This window comes from Haplochromis burtoni, unplaced genomic scaffold (assembly GCF_018398535.1).
Source record: "Haplochromis burtoni strain Fernald_Lab_line unplaced genomic scaffold, NCSU_Asbu1 Contig_137, whole genome shotgun sequence".
NCBI lineage: Eukaryota > Metazoa > Chordata > Actinopteri > Cichliformes > Cichlidae > Haplochromis > Haplochromis burtoni.
The window spans coordinates 1,134,696-1,156,391 of record NW_024582498.1 but is presented as its reverse complement, the minus strand read 5'-3'; the positions used below and the strand labels follow the sequence as shown (position 1 = coordinate 1,156,391).

Below are 21,696 nucleotides of genomic sequence, written 5' to 3'. Positions count from 1 at the left end.
CACAGCTGTGGATGTGCTGTGGCTGAAAACCTATGTGTTTGCAGTAGCATATGCTGCTGGAGATGGCTCACTTGAGACCCCCCCTGAGCTAGTGTTGATCTCACTCCCTGTAAGTATGCCTGGCATCGTTTTTTAGATAATTTTTATCTGGGTTTATCAGGTTTAACAGACTGGTTCTACGGCCGAACTGCTGATCAGAGTATGAGGCTCAGTTAAGACCATTCATGGGTATCGGGGGGAAAAAATCATCACTGCAGCTCAGTTATGGAGAGTTAAATTTATTATCCACATTTTCATCTTTTACCAAACTTGAATTTTCCTTGCTTGCGTTTCTAAGTTTTATCACGTAAATTTTAAAATTTATTTATTTATCAGTAACTTGACAGTGATAACAATGCAAGTAACAGAGTTAAACACATGTATCTAGCAGATTAGTTATTGATCTGTGAAGTGTGTGAAAAAGATGATCCAGGTTCAAACTGTAACAGTTCAATTTATACTTAAAATATAAATGCACAGCAGTTTTTAAACATTGCTTACAAATATATTTGTGTATTTATGCTTGGCGTAAATACATTTAGATTATGGTTAGGAATTCATTAGAGCTGCTTTTAAGTCTGAAAATCTACAAGTCATTTGATCACAGTCATCTTTATTCAGAAATATTCACATCATCCCCACATGAAGTGAAAGAGAGCAGGAATGATCCAGCAAACTGATCATCAGAACATCTAATTGTTCATCATTAGTGTTTTATGCCTCCAGAGTTTTATACAGGTTTTAATAATTAAACAGGGATTAATACAGAAATGTTTCAGTGCAGAGAAAATGACCACAGAAAAAAAGAAAAGAATAACAGTGTCGAATGTTTTCAATGGTTGCCATTGGCAGCCATAAGTACCAAAAGAAACTTCACAGCATTTTTGCATACAGTATTCCTGTATGCCTGGCACAACCAGTCTGGAGGCATGTCAGTGCAAGTGGGTCAGTCAGTGGAGACATTTCTATGACACATCTGTGAAGGAACATAGATTTCCAGATGGTAGAAACAAAGATTTAAAACAAAAAACTTGCTTATTCCTATGAATCTGTGATATATTTATTTATTTACTTCTTAGGCTTCCCTTGGGTTTCAGTGCATGTAGTTTTGGTGCTCTGATGACATCACAGCTGTGCATGCAGTGACCAGTGCTTTGACCATAATTGGGCTTTTGTGCTTTCTTTTCATATTTACACTACTGTGTAAAAGTCTTGAGTCACCAGTCATTTCTTCATAGTTTGCTCCCAGTCAGCTACACTTGTAGTTTTCTTTTTTTTTTAATGACAGAGAAAGCGTTATGCAGGCTCTCTGAAGGTATTTCAAGGTTTTTCTTTGGACATTGGCTGCTTTTCCACTATTTTTTTTTTCCTGTCCAGTCCTTGTATCTGACCATTTTCAGAGGAATGTTTGTTTGTGTAAATTGAAAAAGGCAACACTGTATCAGTCATGGATTGACCTCCTCAGTGCCCATTAACAGTGTGGGATCGTCTTAACAGACAATTGAACAAAACGCAACCAACATCCAAAGAAGAGCTTTAAATGGCCTTTAAGCGACTACTTAACCTCCTAAGACCCGAACTCTTCCATGGCATGCATTTTTAATTTCTCTTTGATATTTGGGATGATTGGCACCTGATGAATGTAAAAACAAAGAATTACCAGATTCTTTTTTCTTTTTTTACTTTTTGTTTGAGAAAAATGAGATCCACATATGAGCATATTTGTTTTAAAATTCAATAGAACAGTGGCAGTATAATGTCCTCGTAAGTGGATATCAGGCCCTTGTAGAGCAAAATGTAGTATTTTGGTCTAGACAACCCAAAATGTGATGTCCATATTGTGGACGCCAGGTCCTAGGAGGTTAAAGAAATTACAAGAAAGACTACATCAGAGAGTTCAGGCTGTGATGAAGAATAAAGGTGGTAATACCAAACTGTAAACCTTCAAGCCTGTTAAAATTGTACAAAGTTTGTTATATGCTGTATTTCCATTTCTGTTTGCAGATGTTCCAATAAATTGCTGCACCTGTTTCCCATGGGTAGCTTAAGGCATTTTAACAGTGTTGATGTCCAATCAGTTTTATTTATAAAACTCAAACTTGTATGTGTGTCAGACAGCTTTACAGTCTGTATACCAAGACTCTTGAGGCCCACTCATCCCCCTTAAATTTGTATAAAGAAGGCAGTTTAGCACACACCCCCCCCCCCCCCCCCCCCAACCCTGAGACACAGTTTGATGTCACTAGCTGACAGGTTAATGCACATAAATTACTGTATGCATATTGGGGTTCTTTTTCTGCAGCTTACATTTTTGACATAAATTACTGTGCTACTGAAGTATGCCACTTCTCTACTCTAGATTTATTTATTTATTTATTTATTTATTTATTTATTTATTTTACAGAAGAAGGATGAGAAAGTGGAGCCAAAGTTTCTGAACTTTGGTGAATTTGTTTTTGGAAGCTGTACGGAGCGTCAGCACCACTACTTCCTCAGTCACGTAGAGGACTGGTAAGACTGATCCCAACTGATAGATTTGCTCCAACAGTGACCTGAAAGCCTGATTACTTATAAGCTAAAACTCATTGTTTATGCCCTGAAAGTTTTGCGCTTTGTTTGATGTTAAGGTCATGGTAAATTGAAGCTTTGTCTCATTGATTTTATTTTTTTTCTTTCATCCAGGGACCTTGTGTTTGCAGCATCAGCAGCTTCCATTGAGGTCAGCGTCATTGCCAGACAAGATGATAAGGTAAACGCTAAAATGTGTGAAAACGTTTTAGGTTTGTCTAAATGTAGAGATAAATGAAAGTGGTCTTGAATGTATTGTCATTTTTCTACTTTGTCTTTACATCTGTTTGTTTTACTCGGTTAAAGTAAAATGCTTCCAAAAAATCGAGTAGGGTTGCATAAGTGTTACAGCAGCTTCTACTCAGTCACAACACTTACCTTCTAAATAATTTAGATTAGCTAAGCTCCCACCAGGTCAAATATCCAATGCTTACCTGACTTTTTTGGTGACAGTTGAGCAAGCTTGTGCTTTTGCTGAATTTTTATCAATTAGGTAAACCAATAATTTTATCTGAGTGCTTCAACGTTTTAGTGAATTAGACTTGATGCTTTTAGGAACTGTAAATACCCCCACCCGCCCAAATCTGTTAATTTTCCTTGGATTTTGTTTGAATACTTACTCTCTGTAAATGGTGATGACCATGTCTTATTTTTACCCCTTTTAGATGTGGGAAGTTTGGCAACTAGAAGATTCGAGCAGGGCTGAGCTTCGAGTGACTGAAACAAATGAAGACACTTTGCCCCTTGGCTTAGCTATAGACTACACCAGCCAGCAGGAAATCCACATAAGTAAGTGAATATGACTTTTTATGTATTTAGTTGCTTCACTTGTCTGAGCAGAAGTTAATTTCATATATAAAGATTATTACTGTTGTTGTTGTTTTGCCTTGTTTTTGTTTGTTTGTTTCTCTTTTTGTGGCATAACCTTCATAAGGACTTGGGTTATGATTCATGTTATTTCAGAATATATCAGACTTGTTGACTGTGTCAAATAAGCATGACCAGTCTGCGTACAGTACAATAAAGGTGATCTGTCTGTGCTACAGTTGTTGACAGAAATACTGCTGTCATTTGATTGAGCAAATGTTAACAGACATAACAACTGTAATGCCTGACTCAATGGAATCCCAAAAAACAAAGCAGGGTAGGGCTGCTCGATTATGGCAAAAATGATAATCACGATTATTTTCACTGAAATTGAGATCTCGATTATTTGACGATATTTATTTAACAATAACAATGTATTGAATAATGACTTTAAAGATTGTCAAAAAATAATATAAAATAGTGTGCAAATACTGATAACAGTGCAAATGTTTGCAATATAAAAAATAAATGAAAAATGTAAACATCTATGTTTAGTGAACTTTGCAGTGTTGCTCTGTGGTGCAGCTACGACACCGTAGCAAAGTTTACACACTATGTCTACTTGATCCACGTCTGACTCCGCGAACCCATAATGTTTCCACACCACTGAAGTTTTTTTTTTACCTCTCTTTTCAACCAACGGCAGTCACTCTCCTCTCCAAATAACTTCTGCTTAGCTTTCCGAGCTTCCCTCGGGTCCTCTTAATTGTTGTGACGCGTGTTCGAAACGCAGAGAGGTGCGCTCGATTTGCCACACGGAGCAGCGCGAGAGTAAAGCACGAGGGAGGGGCTAATAATCGGCTCAGTCATTTTTAATGATCGTTGAAAGCCCAGATCGTAATCGAGATTAAAATTCGATTAATTGAGCAGCCCTAAAGCAGGGTTTTAAAAAAATGAGTAAATAAAAAAATCGTTACAATGTTGCTGTCTCTGCTTAAAGGCACTTTGAAAAAACAAAACCTTGACCTCATCTGGCACCTTGCCACATAGATGTACACCTTTCACAGTGCTGGTGCTAGAAATGAGACCCAACACAGTGAGATTTATAAATATCATTAAGGATAACATTCAAGTTTAGTGAATAATCATGGATCACGATTTTGACATTTTCTATCATGGTAGTCAAAGCTTCTAAGAATTTGGATCGACACTGTTGGAAAAACGTGTGGATTGTGTGGGAAAAGTAATGCAGCATTTTGAACACTGGCGAAGCAGTGCAGTGTTAGTGCTCACCATGGATTTATTGTGTTTACGCTGTGAATCTGGTGATCAGTAGTGAGCTGCCTTCTAACTTGTGTGTCAGCAGAGAACTGTGGAAATAGATGGAAGAGGAATTAATGACTCGATCGCACAATAAGTCAGCAAAACACAGAGGCTCGTGTTAGTTTCGAGTGAATTTCTTTTAGCAGAGACAGGCGCATTATATTTGGTTGACTGTGGTGGGTGCATAGTTTCTAATTCTTTTTTTCTTCTTCACCAAGACGCATAGTGACAGTCTCTTGTTAAAGAATCAGACAGCTGCGGTGTAAAATAAATGGCCTGTATTTTTTCAATCCAGGGGTGTGAAAAACATCATTCAGCCCTCTTACCACGCTCTAAAGATAGGCGACGGTGCACGTCTCCTCTGCCACCAGACAAAAGTTAATTTGGTCATTTTTAAGTTTAGTTTAATTTAATTTAGTCGTGTTATCTCTTGTAGCGCATTCCCTTGCCTTTGTTTCAACTTTAAAATGTTTTCTGGTGAGAAGTCCCCTAATGAGCCAGTGAAGCTTAAATCCGTCAGGTTTCTGTGTGCATACAGCATTCACCGCAGTGCTGTATTGCAGCATGTGTAAAGAATAGTGATAAGCTATCGTCTCAGTACACTGTTTTATCTTAACTGGCCCAGTCTGCCAGACATTCACGTAGAGCTGCTGTTGCTGTCTAGTCACATCTCTTCCTGTTCACTCTACGATTCCCTCCCTCCCCATTACGGGGGAAAAAAACCCTGCAATTTGAGCAACATTATGACATGATTGTAGTCTGATCAAAACCTTGATCTAAAGTTAGACATTAGGTTGGAAAAGCAAAGGGAGAGTAAGAGGGAGTTATCTGTAGGGAAAAATGCACTCATTAAAATGGCTCACACAAGCTAGAGGACCATAACAAACAACAAAGCCCAGACAATCCTGTTGCAGAATGCTGATGAGGTTTACCGTGTGCCTCTCCCGTCTGTTCGCTCCCTCTCACCCTCTCTCTGCTTGCGTCTCTAAAGCTTTCAAACTTTAGTTTCATAACAAAAAAGCATTAGATACAGTTTTTTGGGGTGGGGTGGGGGTGTATGCTTTCTTTTTGTCTAAAACTTTAAATCGCACTGCTTCTTCAAGTGTATTTCTTGGCATTTTATTTGTCAGTGTGGGTGTGTATTAGTGTGTGTACATTGACACTGATTATCATGCATGTAGCTCATGGGTCAAATAGGTGCAAAGTCGGTGGATATTAATGACACAGTCAGAAAAAGCAACACTTTTTCATGCACTCATGAACAGTTATACTTGATAAATACAGTATTTTTAGATATAAAACGTGGTCATAGAGAAAACAAAGAGGACTGTGTTCAGTGTACTTTTTTGGCATTTCTGAAATGACTAGTATCAACTCTGACTAATGCATCTTTAATTTGTGTCGTGAATAGTCAGTTTCGTTATTTGAATGGTGGTTTAGACATGATTTGCCATTTTCTCTGCAGCCCACAGCATACTGCGAGGCTTTGGAAAGGGCAAGAAAGTGGGTGTGAGGAGCAGAAAATGTTTCAGGGTTTGGCGAGAAGAGAAAGGCATCTTACTCTTTTACCGAATTACGAATATTAGGACAGTTGTCTCTGTAACTGACTGGAGTATCTTTTTGAAATGAAGACTGGATACTTTCTCTTTTTTTTTTTTTTAACCACTAGAGGGCGTAAAGCTCCAACTTCAGTCAGACAACTATAGCGCGAACCTACTGTCTTAGTACTCAAATGTTCTTAAAACTTTTAAATGTATTGTGTGGAGAACTGCTCAGTGTCTGACTTTGTTTATATCCAATCTTTCCACTCCCATAAAGCTGATGAGAAGACCTTGCCCCCAGCGCCCACAATGCTAATGCTTTCCACAGAGGGATTACTTTGTCCATTTGCTCTACTCAACCTCAATCCAGGGGTTAAGCAGCTAGTCGTGGCTCCTTCTAACCTGGCCTTGGAAGGGGAAAGACTTCCCAAACCTGGTAAGAAAAACTGTGAATTGGAATGATGTTTGCCTAAAATATTTCTTCAGTGTCCTAATAAGATAATGTATTGATTGCATAGTGTTTGAATTGTTACAGCTCCTCCTTTGGGGATTTGAAGTGACTATTTGTGCTGTTGTTTTTTTTAATTAAAGTAACTTATAACGTACTGTGTATGTGGCTGAAATGCACATAGATTTGTCTCTATGCACAGCTCGGCCACTGTATTCAAAATGTCAGGGAACACAGAGACTTCCACAAACCACTCCTATGTATTTTGATGGATTAATTCGAAGTTTATGAGAATGCACCCGTTTGTTGGAAGACATAATTACACACTAATCAAAGTACATTTGTGAGTACCGCATTCTTTTTTTTATGTTAAATAAACTAAACAAAATGACTGACTTAATCTTTAAGGAAGCAGATTTTCTGAATATATCCCTCTTGTTAATTTTGATGTCTTCTTTATGTCTTTAAATGTTTGATAGCTGTAAACTGTGTTCATACAACCACTTAAAAAGCAACTGAACACAAGTCATGGCAGCAACTCTGTGCATTTAGGCATGTAGACATATTGAGCATCAGAATGAGGCAGAAAAAGTGATTTCAGTGACTTTGAACAGGGCATGGTTGTTGATGCGTGTCGGGCTGGTCTGAGTTTTTCAGAAACTGCTGCTCTACTGGGATTTTGACACACAACCGTCTCATAGATGATGCAAAAAAAGGCAAAATGAGCACCAGTTGTCTGGGTGAAAATGCCTTGTTGATACCAGAGGTTGGAGGAGAAGGGCTAAACTACTGCGAGCTGATAGGAAAGCAGCAATAACTGCTTATTATAACCAAAAATATGCAGAAGAGCATCTCTGAATGCACATGTTGAACCTTGACGCAGATAGACTACAGCAGCAGAAGGTCATGGTGCTTTCAAAGCCCTGTCAGCTGAGATACTGAGCCTACAATTCACACAGACTCGCCAAAATAGGACAATAAAAGACTGGAAAAAATGTTGTCTTAGTCTTAAGTTTTGCTCCAATATTAAGATGGGAGTGTTGGAATTTGAGTAGTTCTCAACTAGGGCTGCCACGATTAGTCGACTAGTCACGATTACGTTGACTATCAAAATCGTCGACGACTGATTTAATAGTCGACGCGTCGTTTGAAGCTTTGTAAGATCCCAAAAGACGCAGGAATAAGTAGCAGGATTTAAGAGTGTAATAACTGACTGAAACAGAAGATGGCAGCACTGCATGTACAAGGATGCCAACTGCCGTTAAACCCCGGAGGAGAAGAAACTGTGTCCCAGAATTCATAGCGCAGCCCAGCTCAGTTTCCAACAATGGCGGCAGCTACTTAGTCTTATTATTCTTTCTGGTCACAAAATAAACGTTTAACATATTTTAAGTTAATGTAGCTGTGTAAACTTGAAATATCTGCTCAGTTTATCAAGACACCACATATTTTCAAAGTGCTCCAACGTTTTCAGAGACGTCTGTTACCCACTAGCTCAATAGTTAGCCAGGGGCAAGGCTCACTAGAGCCGTGAGAACACCGGACTCCCAGCAAATCGTTTTCAAACCCACCGCCGTCTTTCGCTACTCAGGTTAAACATATATAAGTCACTTAGATAACTTAAAAATGTTGTTGTTTGGCTTTTTTCAGTATTTGTTTCTGAGTAAATCGGTTTGGCTGAGATCAAAGTTATAGTTTTTACACAGCTGAATAAACGTCACGCAGCCAACTGATCATCAGAAGTGTGAGATGCTCGAGAATTTACTCTGGTGTCCTGTTATATTTTAGATAGCAAGGAGCAGACGGCTGAGTTTATTAAACTCCACCGAAACAATCTGCAAATTTCATTTAAATTTAATAAGCTATCTTGTCTTTATTTTTAGTTAGCACATACCTTAAACACTTAAAGCTGTAAGCTAATGATAGTTATATAAGAGCAGATGCTGCTGGTGCAATAAGCTGTACGTTTTACGTTCAATGGATGCATGATCTGATTAGTCGACTAATCGCAAAAATAATGGGTGACTCGTCGACTATCAAAATAATCGTTTGGGACAGCCCTATTCTCAACCCAGTTTATCTCTTTATTACCACAGTACAGCCATCATCTGCTGGCTGTTTCCAGCAAACAAAGTTTCATGTGACAAAGCTCAGATAATCTCCACCTGATTTCATCTGATCTCTTGAGTTCATGTACTCAAATGGAATCTACAGTCACCAGGAGTGATTCAGTCCAGTATTACACCATTGGGATGTGGAGGGTTTGCATCATGATTTGACAAATCTGCTGCAACTGTGTGATTTATTTATTTATTTATTTTCTGGCATCCTTTAAAAAAAAATAAAATAATAATAATAATTTTAAAGGCAAAAAAGGTCCTACCCTGGATTAGCAGGCTGTACCTAATATAGCAGCCGTGTAGTGTGTTGGTGGTTCTAGTAATATTTAGTAAAGAGTTTATTTCTCTAATTTTTTTGGTTGTTTTTCACATGATGTTCACTGACATTTGTTAAATGTGACCAACTGTTTTTACCATGCAGTGAGCTTTTACTACATTCTCAAGTGCCTTCTATTCTATGAACAGCTTTTTTTTTTTTTTTTTTGGTTCAGTCAGGATCACTCGTAAAGGGGTCATTTCTACAGATACCTTTAAAAACTGTCAGAAATGTGATTTTAAAAATGTTTTTTCACCTTTCCACTTTTTTTTTTTTTTTTTTTTTTTTTTACACTAGTAGCTTGTGCTTGTAGAAAAAAAACTCACACTGCTTTAAATGTGATGAGATCAAATAAAAGTAATCTTTGTTTGTTTGTTTTTGTTCTTTCACAGGCTCTTTAGCAACCCAACCACCCAAAATTGCTGCCTCAATCCCATCTGCCCCAGCAGCATTTCCAAGCCTTGGTCTTACTCCAGCAGCTGCTTCCAGTTCTCCATCCCCTGCTACTTCTTCTGCCGCTGCACCATTCAGCATTGTTCCAAAAGCTCCTGTGTCATCAGCAGCATCAGGCTTCACTTTCTCCATCCCAACTACTTGCTCCACTTCAGGCCCTTCAGCTTTCTCCCTGGGGGGTTCTGCACCTTTTGGCTCAGGGTCATCCGGCTTCTCTTTTGCTTCGAAGCCTCCCTCTGACACTCCCTCTGCACTTTCAGCTTTTTCTTTCAACAACCTTTCTGTCAAACCATCAGCAGCACCAGCTCTAACTCCTCAGAGTCTTGCTAAACCATCAGCAGCACCAGCTCTAACTCCTCAGAGTCTTGCCACCCCTGCGTCCCAGTCTGCAGTGAAGCTGAATCTAAATGACAGGTTACTGAACTATCACATGTTTTTCACAGTATTAGTCCTAAGGTGTCGATTTTTGTCTAAATGTTTAAAAATTGGTCTGCTTTTTCCAAAGATTTTCAACAGTGGAGACTACACAACCTCCTTTCTCCTTTAACTCCCCACTGTCCAAAACGGTTGCCACGACTTCCAGTAGTTTAACTGCCCCTCCTTCTTTAGCCAGCAAACCACCAGCTATTTTAGGTAAGAAAGGTGTTGTATTTAATGTAATTAAATTTATGTTGTAGTTTTTCTTACAAAGGTCCTCTTGGAATCTTAATTGCAAATGCATGTTGTCTGTTGTTCCAAATGTGTATCAGCTCCAGTGCATCCAGTTCAAACCAGTGTCTCTCCAGCAGTTGTCCAGAAACCTTCTCCTGCTGTCCAGACCCGTACCCAGGCTCCACAGGTCTGATCTCTATGCTGCGAAGAAAGTTTACTGTTCTTATATCAAATAGGTTTCTTTCAGTGATGTGGTAGACTTTTTCGATAGATTAAAAAAAAAAACCTTTTAATCACAATTCACCAATGACACAAAATGATGATGATTGGTGTTAAATTTGGTCACTCCCAAAGGAGGTGTTGTCACATAGAGCCCTGGATACAGCAATTAACTAATTGCAGCAAAAAATATATTCACAAATCCTAAATAAAGTAACACAAAACAAACTTCTGTTTAACTGTGCAGTCACTGGTTGCTACTGGCAACAGACTTCAACTAAAACAAAGTGAAACACAGATTAAAAGTAATATCAGATGACAGGCATTTTGATATTTTTTTTTAGTTCAGACTGTTTTTTGTGTTTGTTGCTGACAGTGAAAAGTAACTTTTGATATACTTTTCATGAAAAAGCAGGCCGGTGTCAGTGTGAAGGCCCTGGAGAAACAGCTACAGCAAAGGAAAGACTCTGATCCCATCATGGCTGGCATATTGGAGGAGGTGAGACATATCATGTACTGTCGTGCCATGTAGCAGTGGTTTGTCGGGGAAGAAATGCTGGTTTTGTCGCGTGAATGCTTTAAATCTCTAATATATGGGTTCTTGAGCTTGTAGAGAAAAGAAAGTGATAAAATGAAATGCACCATATCAAGTGTGGACCTCAATCAGAATGCTTTTTAATTATATAAACTAACAAATAAATTATATACAGAACATATAATACTATAATATAATTATACCAAATACATAATAAATAAATGCGACTGAGCTGGAGGTAGCAGAGTTGAAGGTGCTATGATTTTCACTGGGAGTAACCAGGAGGAAGAGGATTAGAAATGAGTGTTAGGGGGACAATTCAGGTTGAATGTGTTACTGACAAAACTGTCCAGTATATCCACTATCTCACCTCTGCACATGTCCAAAGCATCTCAAAGGATGTTGAAGACAGAGCTGCCAGGCAGGAGGAAAAGTCCTCAGAGGAGCATTATAGATCCAGTTTGGGCTGTTCGATATAACGATATATATCGGATGACGATATAGAAACGTCTATCGTTTCATTTTACGCTATCGTTTGTTTCGTGGTGTCGCAAAATAAACTGTTTACGGGAATATTTTTTCATCGGTTTGATGGTCACTGTAGTGGCTATATTAATTTCTTAAAGTTCTCTCTTTCTCTTATATTTAATATAACCACACTACAACAACGACGGTAACAGCATCGCGTGTCCGCTTGTTTATGTTCCACATAAACCTTTCACAATAAAGCTCAAGATCCTGTTGAGACGTTTCAAAATAAACTGAATCACGTGAAAGAGCAAATTATTTACGGATGAGAAGTAAAAAAGAGCCGCCAGGTGCTAAAAAATAAACCTTAGACTCGAATGTTAGAACAAACTTTTCCCCGCAGCATGCTGTGTAATAAATACTCACCAAGAAAACGGCGGCTGTTACAACTTATGTCTAAAAATGTATCGTTTCAATGCATCGGTTAAAACACTCGACTCCAACTACATGACGCGCAGCTGGAAACACTTCACGCAAGTCGAGCTGCCCGAGATTCACAGAATTTACAGAAAATGTTACATTTTTGTGATTTATATCGTTATCGGACGATAGAATTCTTATACCGGGATATGAGATTTCGGTCATATCGCACAGCCCTAGATTCAGGGCATCCAGAGCGTCGGTGGGACAGAGTCACATGCTAGGGACAGGGTTAAATGGAGGCAGAGCATCTGCTGTATGAACCTGTAAAGCAGCTTGAAGAAAAAGAAGAAATGAATACATTATTTGTTTAATTGAGCTAAGTTGTTTCTTGTGTTTCGGGTGCTATAACACAGTAATTTCCCAACATTTGGGATCAATAAAGTACCTTCTTATTATTCACATTAATGTTATATGGAGGGACAAAAGATAACAAACAAGTACATATTAATGCCACTATTTTATAAGGATGCATCAGATTAATTATGTGCAATAATGTGTTTCGATAAATAGAGCAATAGGCATAGGTACATTAGTTGAAAAGTTATATCACCAGCTTTAATGGTGCAGGTGTCTAGTTAGTAACTAGTTCCAAAGACTTGACATACAAAGTTGTAGGATTTACGAAAAGGTAGTGGACTTTATTCAGGACACCACATGTGGTGTCTGGCAGAACATTACTAAACATGTCTCTGACTTGCCATCAGATCGCGCACTTCCAGAAGGAATTGGATGACCTTAAGGCACGAAGTGCAAAAGCTGACTTTAAGGTTGGTGCTGATGAGGAAATGAAGGAGTTGAGGAAAGAGTCGGAAGACCTCCATATTTTCACCCTGGAAATCAAGGAAACTACAGAGGTAAGACAATGATTGAAACACTGAGTCCTGTTCACAGACTGCTCTTCTTCCTTTTAACATTTGATGTTGAGAAAGCCAGTAAAAATCATTTCGAACAACCCTAAATTCTGCAACCATAAGACTTTCAACCACTGTGACTTTAGAGTCCTGTCTGAAGCAGTGTTTGGAAGATGGTGTCACTCTAGGTTGATAAATCATTTAAAACCTCCTTTCAAGCCTTTTTGTGTGTGTGTCTGTAATCTTTAGTCACTCCATGGTGACATTGGCACACTGAAAACTTCGCTACTGGAAGGCTTTGCTGGGGCAGAAGAAGCCAAGACCCAGAGTGAACTGAGCAAAGACAGAAATTACAGACAGCTACTTTACAAAAAGCCTCTGGACCCACGCAGTGAGGAACAGCTCAAGGTGAGAAATAAAATGACAGATTACCCCCAAATTGTTTGCATGAATTGACAGTTTTAAGGTTTTACATATTCTTATAAAAATAAACTCTTTCATCATGTATATTTTATCTTTTTTTTTTTTTTAAATTCAGGAGATTCGAAGGCTATACCAGTATGTTATGTTCACTGTGGAGGATGTTAATGATGTCTTGGATGTGGAATGGGAGAAACACTTGGAGAAGAAGAAAAAGCAGAAGTGAGTTTTAAAGAAAATGGCAGATAATCCCACCAGCAGTTTGTGTGTTGGATAGAAAGAGAGAATAAAAAATTGGATGGAGTATAATTTGTTATTAAATAAATCTCTTTACAGACACATGGTTGTGCCTGGACGTGAGGGTCTGTTCACTACACTGTCCAACAATCTGTACATCATCAACCAGCAGAAGAACAGACTGGACCAGCTGGTTAAGGAGCTCAATTCACTACGCCTCTACAGCAAAACAACCACTCCTGCTAGAAGTCCTGTGACAGCAACGACAGCTAGGTAAGGCCTGGCTGCAGAATGTGGGGGAAAAAAACAGGGATTTAAGAGGATATTAGGAGTTAGTTATGTGGGGTAGTTTAAGGAAAGACTTAAGTTTTAAGTTAACCATTATCTATGGTTTATACGTCAGTTTTTAAGTTATTAAAAAGGGTTTTAGTCAGCTTAAACATCATGTATGGTAAAGAATGGTTCCAAGCAGCATTCCTTATAATGTGTGGATGTTCACACGCTTCCATTTGCTCCTATTGGATAAAAACACCATGTTTTTGTGTTGTTATTAGTTTGGAAAATGACCTTGAGACTTTAAGAGATGCTCTCCTGAAAACCAGGCTGGACCCTACCCCTTCTAAGACCAAATCTCCAGGTATTGATTTTTTTTTTTTTTTCCTACAGTCTGCATAAAAACAGCACAGGATATATTTAATTATTTCAGTATATTTTTCAGTATATTTCAGTATGTATGATGTCTCTGCAGCCGTCAAGATATCACCAGTTAAACAGTCCCAGCTGCGCAACTTTCTCTCAAAGGGACAGATGCCTCCTGTCCGCTCAACTGCACCAGGTACTAGAAATTTATGGTTACATGAAAGTTTTATCCTAAATGTTCAAATGATTTCGCCTTTTGAAAAAGTATACAACAAGCCTGATTTTAAAGTAAAGGGATGTTAATCAAGCCCTCTTAGTGTGTTTCATAATAAATCATAGTAAATGTGAGTGCTAATTTCATGTCGACAGTAGCTTTTCCCTCACAACTGCAAATACCAAATTCAACACCCGCTTCATTTCAGTGATATTAATATTGAAATCCCTATGCTGATGCTCATACTGTGGAATGCAGCAGCACCTCACATATTGGAATCGAAATGTATTTATTCATTTTTCTGTTTCAGCCAACCTATCTCGCTCAGCCTTCCTTTCACCTAAATACTACGAGGACTTGGATGACGCGAGTTCAACATCTTCCCTGTCCCAGTCCCTGGAGCCTCACCCGCCTCACTTGGAGCAGGAAGAAGAGGAGCTGCAGACACGGCCCCCTCCCATGTCCTCCATACCTCCAACATTGTCCACCCCCCGCCACCCTACCGTTGTGAGGACCCCCTCTATCCAGCCGGGCTTCGGAGCCATCCAGTCCACCCCTTTATCTAAAATTCAGTCAGGACAGGGTATGGGCTTTGGACTCAGCCCTATTGCCAGCCCCAGTAAGTAAATTATACCAACTGTTGCTGTTCATAAAAAATTACGAGGACGCATTCATAAATAATAAATGACTTCATGTTATAATGCCATATTTTACTGAAAATAATGTAAAGTAATGTCGCTAGTCTTAGATGTGGATATTTTTTATAGATATTGATTACTGCATTAATATTCCAGTTCCAACAAATAAGATCAACCTCAGCGGGGCTGAGAGCACGGCTCTCGCCACAAAGACAGTCAAGCATGGAGCTCCACCAACCGAGAGGACCACACCCATCACCATCTCTGCCCAGCAGGCTGCAGCCAATGCTGCTTTACGAAGACAGATGGCCAGTCAGTTGGGTAAGTAACATTGTGCAGCAGTCAAAAATGTATTTATTTGTTTTTAAACAATGAGGAAGATGTGCACATTTGTTTTTAGCTACAGTGGGCATTTGGGGATCTTTTAAATATTATTTTGTTATTCCCTCAGTAATTCACCAGGGGGAGACAAAGACTTAAAGAACAGATAATGTGTAACTGTTAGCTCATTACCACATCCTGCCTGAGAGTAATTTGCTAAAATGTTTCAATGTAAACAGAGCAGGTTTAAATAAACCTGGAGACATTCAGTTTGATTGCTTCTGTCTCATCTGGTACCTTTTTTCCAGCTGTGAATTGCTCTAATATGCCAGCTGTGATCAATACTTCACTGACAGAGTCCACCTTGAAGACTGTTCCTCAGGTGGTCAATGTTCAGGAGTTCAAGGACAAGGGGACTCCTGTGGTGGTTCCTTCCAACATCAGGTAAAACCTAAAACGAAGGTCACTTCTCACCTTCTCACCCCCACTCCTTTAAAGGCAATTGAGGGAAAGCAGATAAAATGTGTCAAGGGTAAACTACAAATACGGCAAGACTATAGCTTCCAAATAAGATAGTAAACCCCAAGTAGAAGTCTATTTGTTTTTATTTTTGGTCAGTGTTACAAACTATTCCTCTGTATAACTGTAAACAAGATTACTGGCATTACTTAAGACTTATAATTTGTAGCTATTAAAAAGAATCAGTTGGAAAATCAGTTAATAACCAATTCCTTAAAGATTAGCAGATATTTAGACATAGGTGTGGGACACTTGGATGTACTTGATCAACATGTAGTTGAAACATTTTTGATGTATTCTTATTTTAATAATCACTAACATAGTCAGTAATATGGGGGTGATACTATAGCTTAACTGGGTGACCAGGCAAGAGATATGGTAAAGGCTGCTGCGAGGGACCCTTGCCATAAACATACCACTAAATAATGTAAATTTGATTATATTTTTGTGCCATGTGAAAACTGTGCCCTCTTATGGTTGTGCTGATGTCCCCAGCTCCTCGGTACCAGATCCAGGATCTCAGGTCTTTGCAACAGTTTCTTCCAGTCAGGCCAAACGGGTGAGTAAATCCATCACTCTCCGACCTGTCATTTTGTCTTTGACTTTCTCGTTATTGTTACTTGGGTGACATATTAATTCAAATTAAATAATCTTTACAACACAAATCTCAGTTGACTTGCATGTGAAATATTTGAAACAGTTTTTATCTATATTTTAAGGAATAAATAAAAACTTTAAATTGGAAAAGAAAATCATGTAAAAATACTTTACCTTTCATGCACCTTTCAAGTGGTTTTGTACTTTTACAAGGAGTGCCACCACAAACAAATGTCTTCAGTATATTTTTATGTGTCCACGTGCTAAATAGTAAAAGTTATTATAAAGGTATATTCATAGCTTTATGTTCGTCTTCTCACAACTTTCAAGAACATTCAGCATGTGAGAATTCACAGTTTGCTGACAGTTTTTCCTGTGAAGACCATTATCAAGATGGGTGAGAAATGTCCCACCTCCCACCCATGTTGATGTTACAAATTACAGTTTGGTGACAGGGGTACTCCTCGCAGAAATCCTGTTCTTGTGTAGCTCCAAGTTCATGTGCTGCACGATTACCTATAGACATTTGTTTTGTTTTTTTCTCTATATCTGCCTTAAGTTTATGTCTTAGTGGACTTGAGCTTTCACCTGAAACAATCCTGTGTGTTATATTTTTTTAAATCATGAATGCATCATAGTAGTGTTGTTTTTCTGTAAGGTTAACAGTTAAGCTGTAATATTAATTTCATACATGTATTTAAAACTGTCTCTGCAGAATCCTGTCCAGGGTGTCCAAAAAATGCCTGCAGAGACTACAACCATCCCACAGAGCAGTTTTGTTTTTGGTAAGCACTGTTACACACACACACACACACACACACACACACACACACACACACACACACACACACACACACACTGTAAAATCTTGACATTGACTATAAACTTTTTCTTTCAGGTCAGCCGTCCAAAACTGATGCTTCTGTTGCTACTCCTAGCTCAGCTGAGCAAACCAGCAGCAAGGGTTTTTCTTTCAATTCAGTGTGAGTTGATGTTTATAAATATAATATATTTTTAATGGCCCAGCAGTATTGTATAGATTATACACTATGTTTGTGATTATTTTTGTCATAAAAACACACTGTAATAGAAAATGTTTTAAAACACATTCATCTAAAGGCCAAATTATTTTGTAACCTGCACTCGGGGGTGTATATGAAATGCATCCTCTCACAAAGGATTTGGGCCCGCTTACTAAAGCTTTCCATCAGCTTACAACTATGCTTGACTGGGTGGTAATAGCTCCTGGAGCAAAATCATAAGTTGTGTACTGAAAGAGTTCTCTAATGTAATCCAAATCTAGCCTAATAGGAGAAGAAACTGTAGGTGGGGGTGAGCAAGTGTTTACATGGCTGTATTGCTGAGATTGGCTGGTTAATCCAGCATTTTTCACACGTAAATATGTCTTGTTACAAAATATAATGAGCATCTCACTGTTGCTACATTTAAACTTAAATGGTGTTTTTTTTTTTTTTTTTTTTTTTTTTTCTTTCTCAGGTCCTCAAGCTTCAGTTTTGCTTCAGTTACACCAGGAGCTGGAATGCCACAAGGTACAAATGATATAGCAGCTTGTTAGGATAGATGTAGGAGCTGTGAGATTACTGATGCACATTATTTCTATTTTTCTTTCTCATGTTTCTCCAGTGAAAGATGCAAGGAAATTCTCTTTTGGTGGAAATGGTAAGATGGTGTTTGGCCAGGCTGGAGAAGAGTCATTCTCCTTTACCTCAAAGTCCACCTCCCCTGGTCTTGGCACTGGGTCTCCCACTTTGGCTCCAAACGCAACAGTTGAAGGTGCTAAACCCACCTCGTCCACAGCCACTCTGAGGATAGAGCCACAGCCTCCAAAGACAGCTGGTGGCGAGACTCTGGGCATTTTTTCTGGACTAAGGGTGGGCCAAGGAGAAGAAGCTAAAGATTCCTCCACCAAACCTGCTGTGGCAGGATTTACATTTGCGGACACTGGACTTGGCAAGGGCAAGGGAGCGACACAGTTTAGTTTTGGAACAGGTCTTCCAAAATCTGGAGAAGATTCTTCAGCACCAGACTTGTCCGAAGGGACCCCGTCAGGCAGTCTGTTTAAGCCTCCTGAATCAAACACCAAGCCAGCCTTCTCCATTCCACAGTCTAGCTCAGCCAGCTCAGCTTTCGCCTCATCTTTCAGTAGTCTTCTTGCAGCTGCACCAGAGACGCAAGAAGAACCAAAAGCTGTTCCTCAGTCTTCAGTACCTGCTTCGCCCCCTATAAAAGAACCTCCCACCAGTGAACCTGAAGTAGAGAGCACCAGTCGTCCTGTGATACCTGAACCTGCAGCACCTGCAACCACTCAGACCCCTGCAGTATCAACACCTGCTCCTGCTTTGGCCGCACCTAACCCTACCCCAGACCCTCCCTCGACTTTCACTGCACCAAAAGAAGTAAACCCTCCAGCACCATCCAGTGCCCTGTCCACAACAGAAACCACCCCAGAGCCATCTACCACTGCTACTGTACCCTCTTCAACTGCTGCCACCGCAGCACCTGTATCTCAGGCAGCACCTGTATCTCAGGCAGCTCCACCAGCATTCCAGATCCCCACATCTGACAAGCCAGGCTCCATTTTTACTCAGCCCGCTCCTGCAACTACAGACAGTAGTTCTGTCGGAGTCACACCAGTTATCAACACAGCTGCCCCAGTTGCAGCTACTCAAACCTCTACCGTTGTTAGTAGTGCAACAGTGACTGCTGTGAATAATGTGTTTGGGCAACCTGCTGCACCTCCAGCTTCCTCTGCACCAGCATCAACAGGATTCAGCTCAGCTGGGTTTGGTACATCGACTGGTTTTGGAAAATCTGTGTTTGGCCAGGTTAGTGGCTTCGGCCAGCCTGCAAGCAACACTGGAACATCGAGTGGATTTACTTTTGGACAGTCTGCATTTGGAGCGACTTCTAGTAGTGCAACTACTGGCGGAAGTCTTTTCGGTGCTTCTACTGCTACCAATGCAAGTTCTTTCTCCTTCGGGACGAGCGGTGCTAACACAGTAAGCAGCACTGGCACTGGGCTGTTTGCACAAAGCACAAACCAGGCTTTTGGCCAAAGCTCTGGATTTGGACAGGGATCTGTGTTTGGGAGTAACACCACCACATCCTCATCTTCAGGATTCAGCTTTGGACAACAGTCAGGTGAGTCCTATCCTGGACTTGATTGGATCAACTTCAGAGCTTTTAAAGAAATCACTTGCATCTTTATTTAAAACTACTGTAAGTTCTGTGGCTTTTTATAAATTGGAAAAATGACACAAAATGTCAGAAAGAAATTGGTATTGAAAATTCTCTCATTTTGCACCCGCCTAACAGAGACCACACTGTGTCACCGACATGGTGAAATGATCAATAACCAGAGCTTCTCGGCTGCATGCTGTTCAGTCACATTTGACAGTGATTATACTAACACTGTCTGACAGCTTATGAACTGTGATGTCTGTAAGGTTAGTGGGCAGTGGAGGATGTGCAAAGTTTTACACTCGCTCTGGCTGACCTCCACATGTTGTGGTAAATGTGGCACTTGTGTTTGAAATGGTATCATCTTGCAGGAAAGATTTGTGGTGTACTGTCAGCCTGAGTGGGATGGCGGGTGTTGTGCCGTTCCCAAAGCTTCTATAAATTCTCAGAGCAGTATGAGAATGCCACAGCTGATGTCAGTGCATTAACTCAGCAGTTAGTCCCAGCTTGGCATTCCTGATTTCATACTTTATGGGGGGGGGTCCCCACTTTTCACTCTGTAGTGATGACTATAAAATGGGCCTGGCATCAAGGGCCAAATGCAGTAATCTGATCTTGTCTGTGTTAATTGAATTTGTCTTTTGTTCTCAAACAGGTTTTGGCTGCTCTTCTGCCAACCCGGTGTTCGGCCAGCAGTCTAGCAGTGGCAGTGGATTTGGACAGGTATGACCCATCTTTTTTTATTTTTTTTATTTTTTGTTAAACCAACTTTGGGAAATTTCTTGAATTCCCTTTCTTCTAGACAAATTTTTGAATTAATGTTTATCTCCCAGCAGCAGCCGTCATCTGGGAGTCTCTTTGGTTCCAGTTCAGCCAATACAGCAGTCTCATCTGGGAGTCTCTTTGGTTCAAGTTCAGCCAATACAGCAGTCTCATCTGGTGGTGGAGGATTTTTCAGCGGCCTAGGAGGCAAACCAAGCGAGGACGCTGCCAACAAGAATCCATTTGGCACCACCTCCTCCACTGGAGTGTTTGGACAGTCTGGTCAGACAGGTAGGCTAACTCAGTTCCATGAAAATGTCTACTGAGACTATAGTAAGATGTAATAAAACTGCAGATTAATTAGAAAATTTGAACAGTAGTTGCCGATTTATGTCACATTCAGAAATATTTTCATCATTTTTGTTCAAGACTTTGTTCTGAGTCAGCGGTAACTACTTTGTCAAAGAACAAACCAAATAAACCTAGATCATTTTATTGTTGTGTAATTACATTTACCTGTCTGTCTTCTAGGTACCAACAGTCTCTTTGGTAATAGTGGTGCCAAGACCTTCAGCTTTGGACAGTCCTCCTTTGGGGAGCAGAAACCTACAGGGACCTTCAGCACTAGTGCTGGAAGTGTGGCATCCCAGGGCTTTGGCTCATTCTCTACACCATCAAAACCAGGTACAGCTTTCCTTGTAATTTTAATGCATTTGTTCTTCACTCCCTGCTTTTTAGTCTTGATATATTTTCACACGTTTTGAAAGTCGTGCATAGCTAGTTGTAATTCACAGGTAACGTTTTATAAGATTTATTGCTGCTGAGATTTTAAAACCAGACTTGTTTTTGTGTGCTGTTCCCCATTGCTTTGGAAAGAGTATTTTTGGTGAAAACTGAGAATTTTTGAGTTATGTTAATTTAAATAGATATTATAGACATGAACACAGGGCTTGAAAGCAGAGTTTAAAAACTGTCAATATTTCATTTTGGATTTGCAGCTAAAATACATATGTGCAAACTTTAAGACATATTTAGGAGTTCTTGTAAAAGTACATACATCGACAATAGAAGGATCCCTTCTGTCAGACACACACACACACACACACACACACACAGTAGGCAACAGAGAGACAACAATGAAGACATCGTGTATTTTTCTTCCTGTTCAAGTAATATCTATCCACTAGGGGTGCAACGATACACAAAATTCACGGTTCGGTTCGGTTCGGTTCGATACTTCGGTGTCACAGTTCGATATTTTTTCGATACAAAATAAAATGTTCATGCCTTTTTAATTTGTCATTTATTAAAATTATAAATATATAT

General features: G+C 39.6%; 1 protein-coding gene across 6 annotated transcripts in view; it reads left to right on the top strand.

Moving 5' to 3' along the window:
- The window catches only part of LOC102297410 (inactive phospholipid phosphatase 7), a 77,810-nt gene that overhangs the window by 3,122 nt on the left and 52,992 nt on the right, over positions 1-21,696 (top strand). For 3 of the 6 annotated variants that reach the window (XM_042224419.1, XM_005931187.3, XM_005931189.3), the window contains exons 7-32: positions 6-109; positions 2,444-2,550; positions 2,722-2,788; positions 3,273-3,396; positions 6,556-6,714; positions 9,555-10,029; positions 10,121-10,248; positions 10,365-10,453; positions 10,898-10,984; positions 12,676-12,825; positions 13,072-13,230; positions 13,361-13,464; positions 13,579-13,752; positions 14,034-14,116; positions 14,228-14,314; positions 14,643-14,951; positions 15,127-15,291; positions 15,600-15,735; positions 16,306-16,369; positions 17,123-17,192; positions 17,306-17,390; positions 17,905-17,957; positions 18,052-19,569; positions 20,264-20,331; positions 20,442-20,661; positions 20,902-21,054. In XM_042224419.1, the coding sequence (XP_042080353.1) occupies positions 6-109; positions 2,444-2,550; positions 2,722-2,788; positions 3,273-3,396; positions 6,556-6,714; positions 9,555-10,029; positions 10,121-10,248; positions 10,365-10,453; positions 10,898-10,984; positions 12,676-12,825; positions 13,072-13,230; positions 13,361-13,464; positions 13,579-13,752; positions 14,034-14,116; positions 14,228-14,314; positions 14,643-14,951; positions 15,127-15,291; positions 15,600-15,735; positions 16,306-16,369; positions 17,123-17,192; positions 17,306-17,390; positions 17,905-17,957; positions 18,052-19,569; positions 20,264-20,331; positions 20,442-20,661; positions 20,902-21,054 (4,938 nt within the window). The remainder of the gene's footprint in view (positions 1-5; positions 110-2,443; positions 2,551-2,721; positions 2,789-3,272; positions 3,397-6,555; positions 6,715-9,554; positions 10,030-10,120; positions 10,249-10,364; positions 10,454-10,897; positions 10,985-12,675; positions 12,826-13,071; positions 13,231-13,360; positions 13,465-13,578; positions 13,753-14,033; positions 14,117-14,227; positions 14,315-14,642; positions 14,952-15,126; positions 15,292-15,599; positions 15,736-16,305; positions 16,370-17,122; positions 17,193-17,305; positions 17,391-17,904; positions 17,958-18,051; positions 19,570-20,263; positions 20,332-20,441; positions 20,662-20,901; positions 21,055-21,696) is intronic. The other 3 variants (XM_005931188.3, XM_005931190.3, XM_014336459.2) reach the window with 3 other exon arrangements.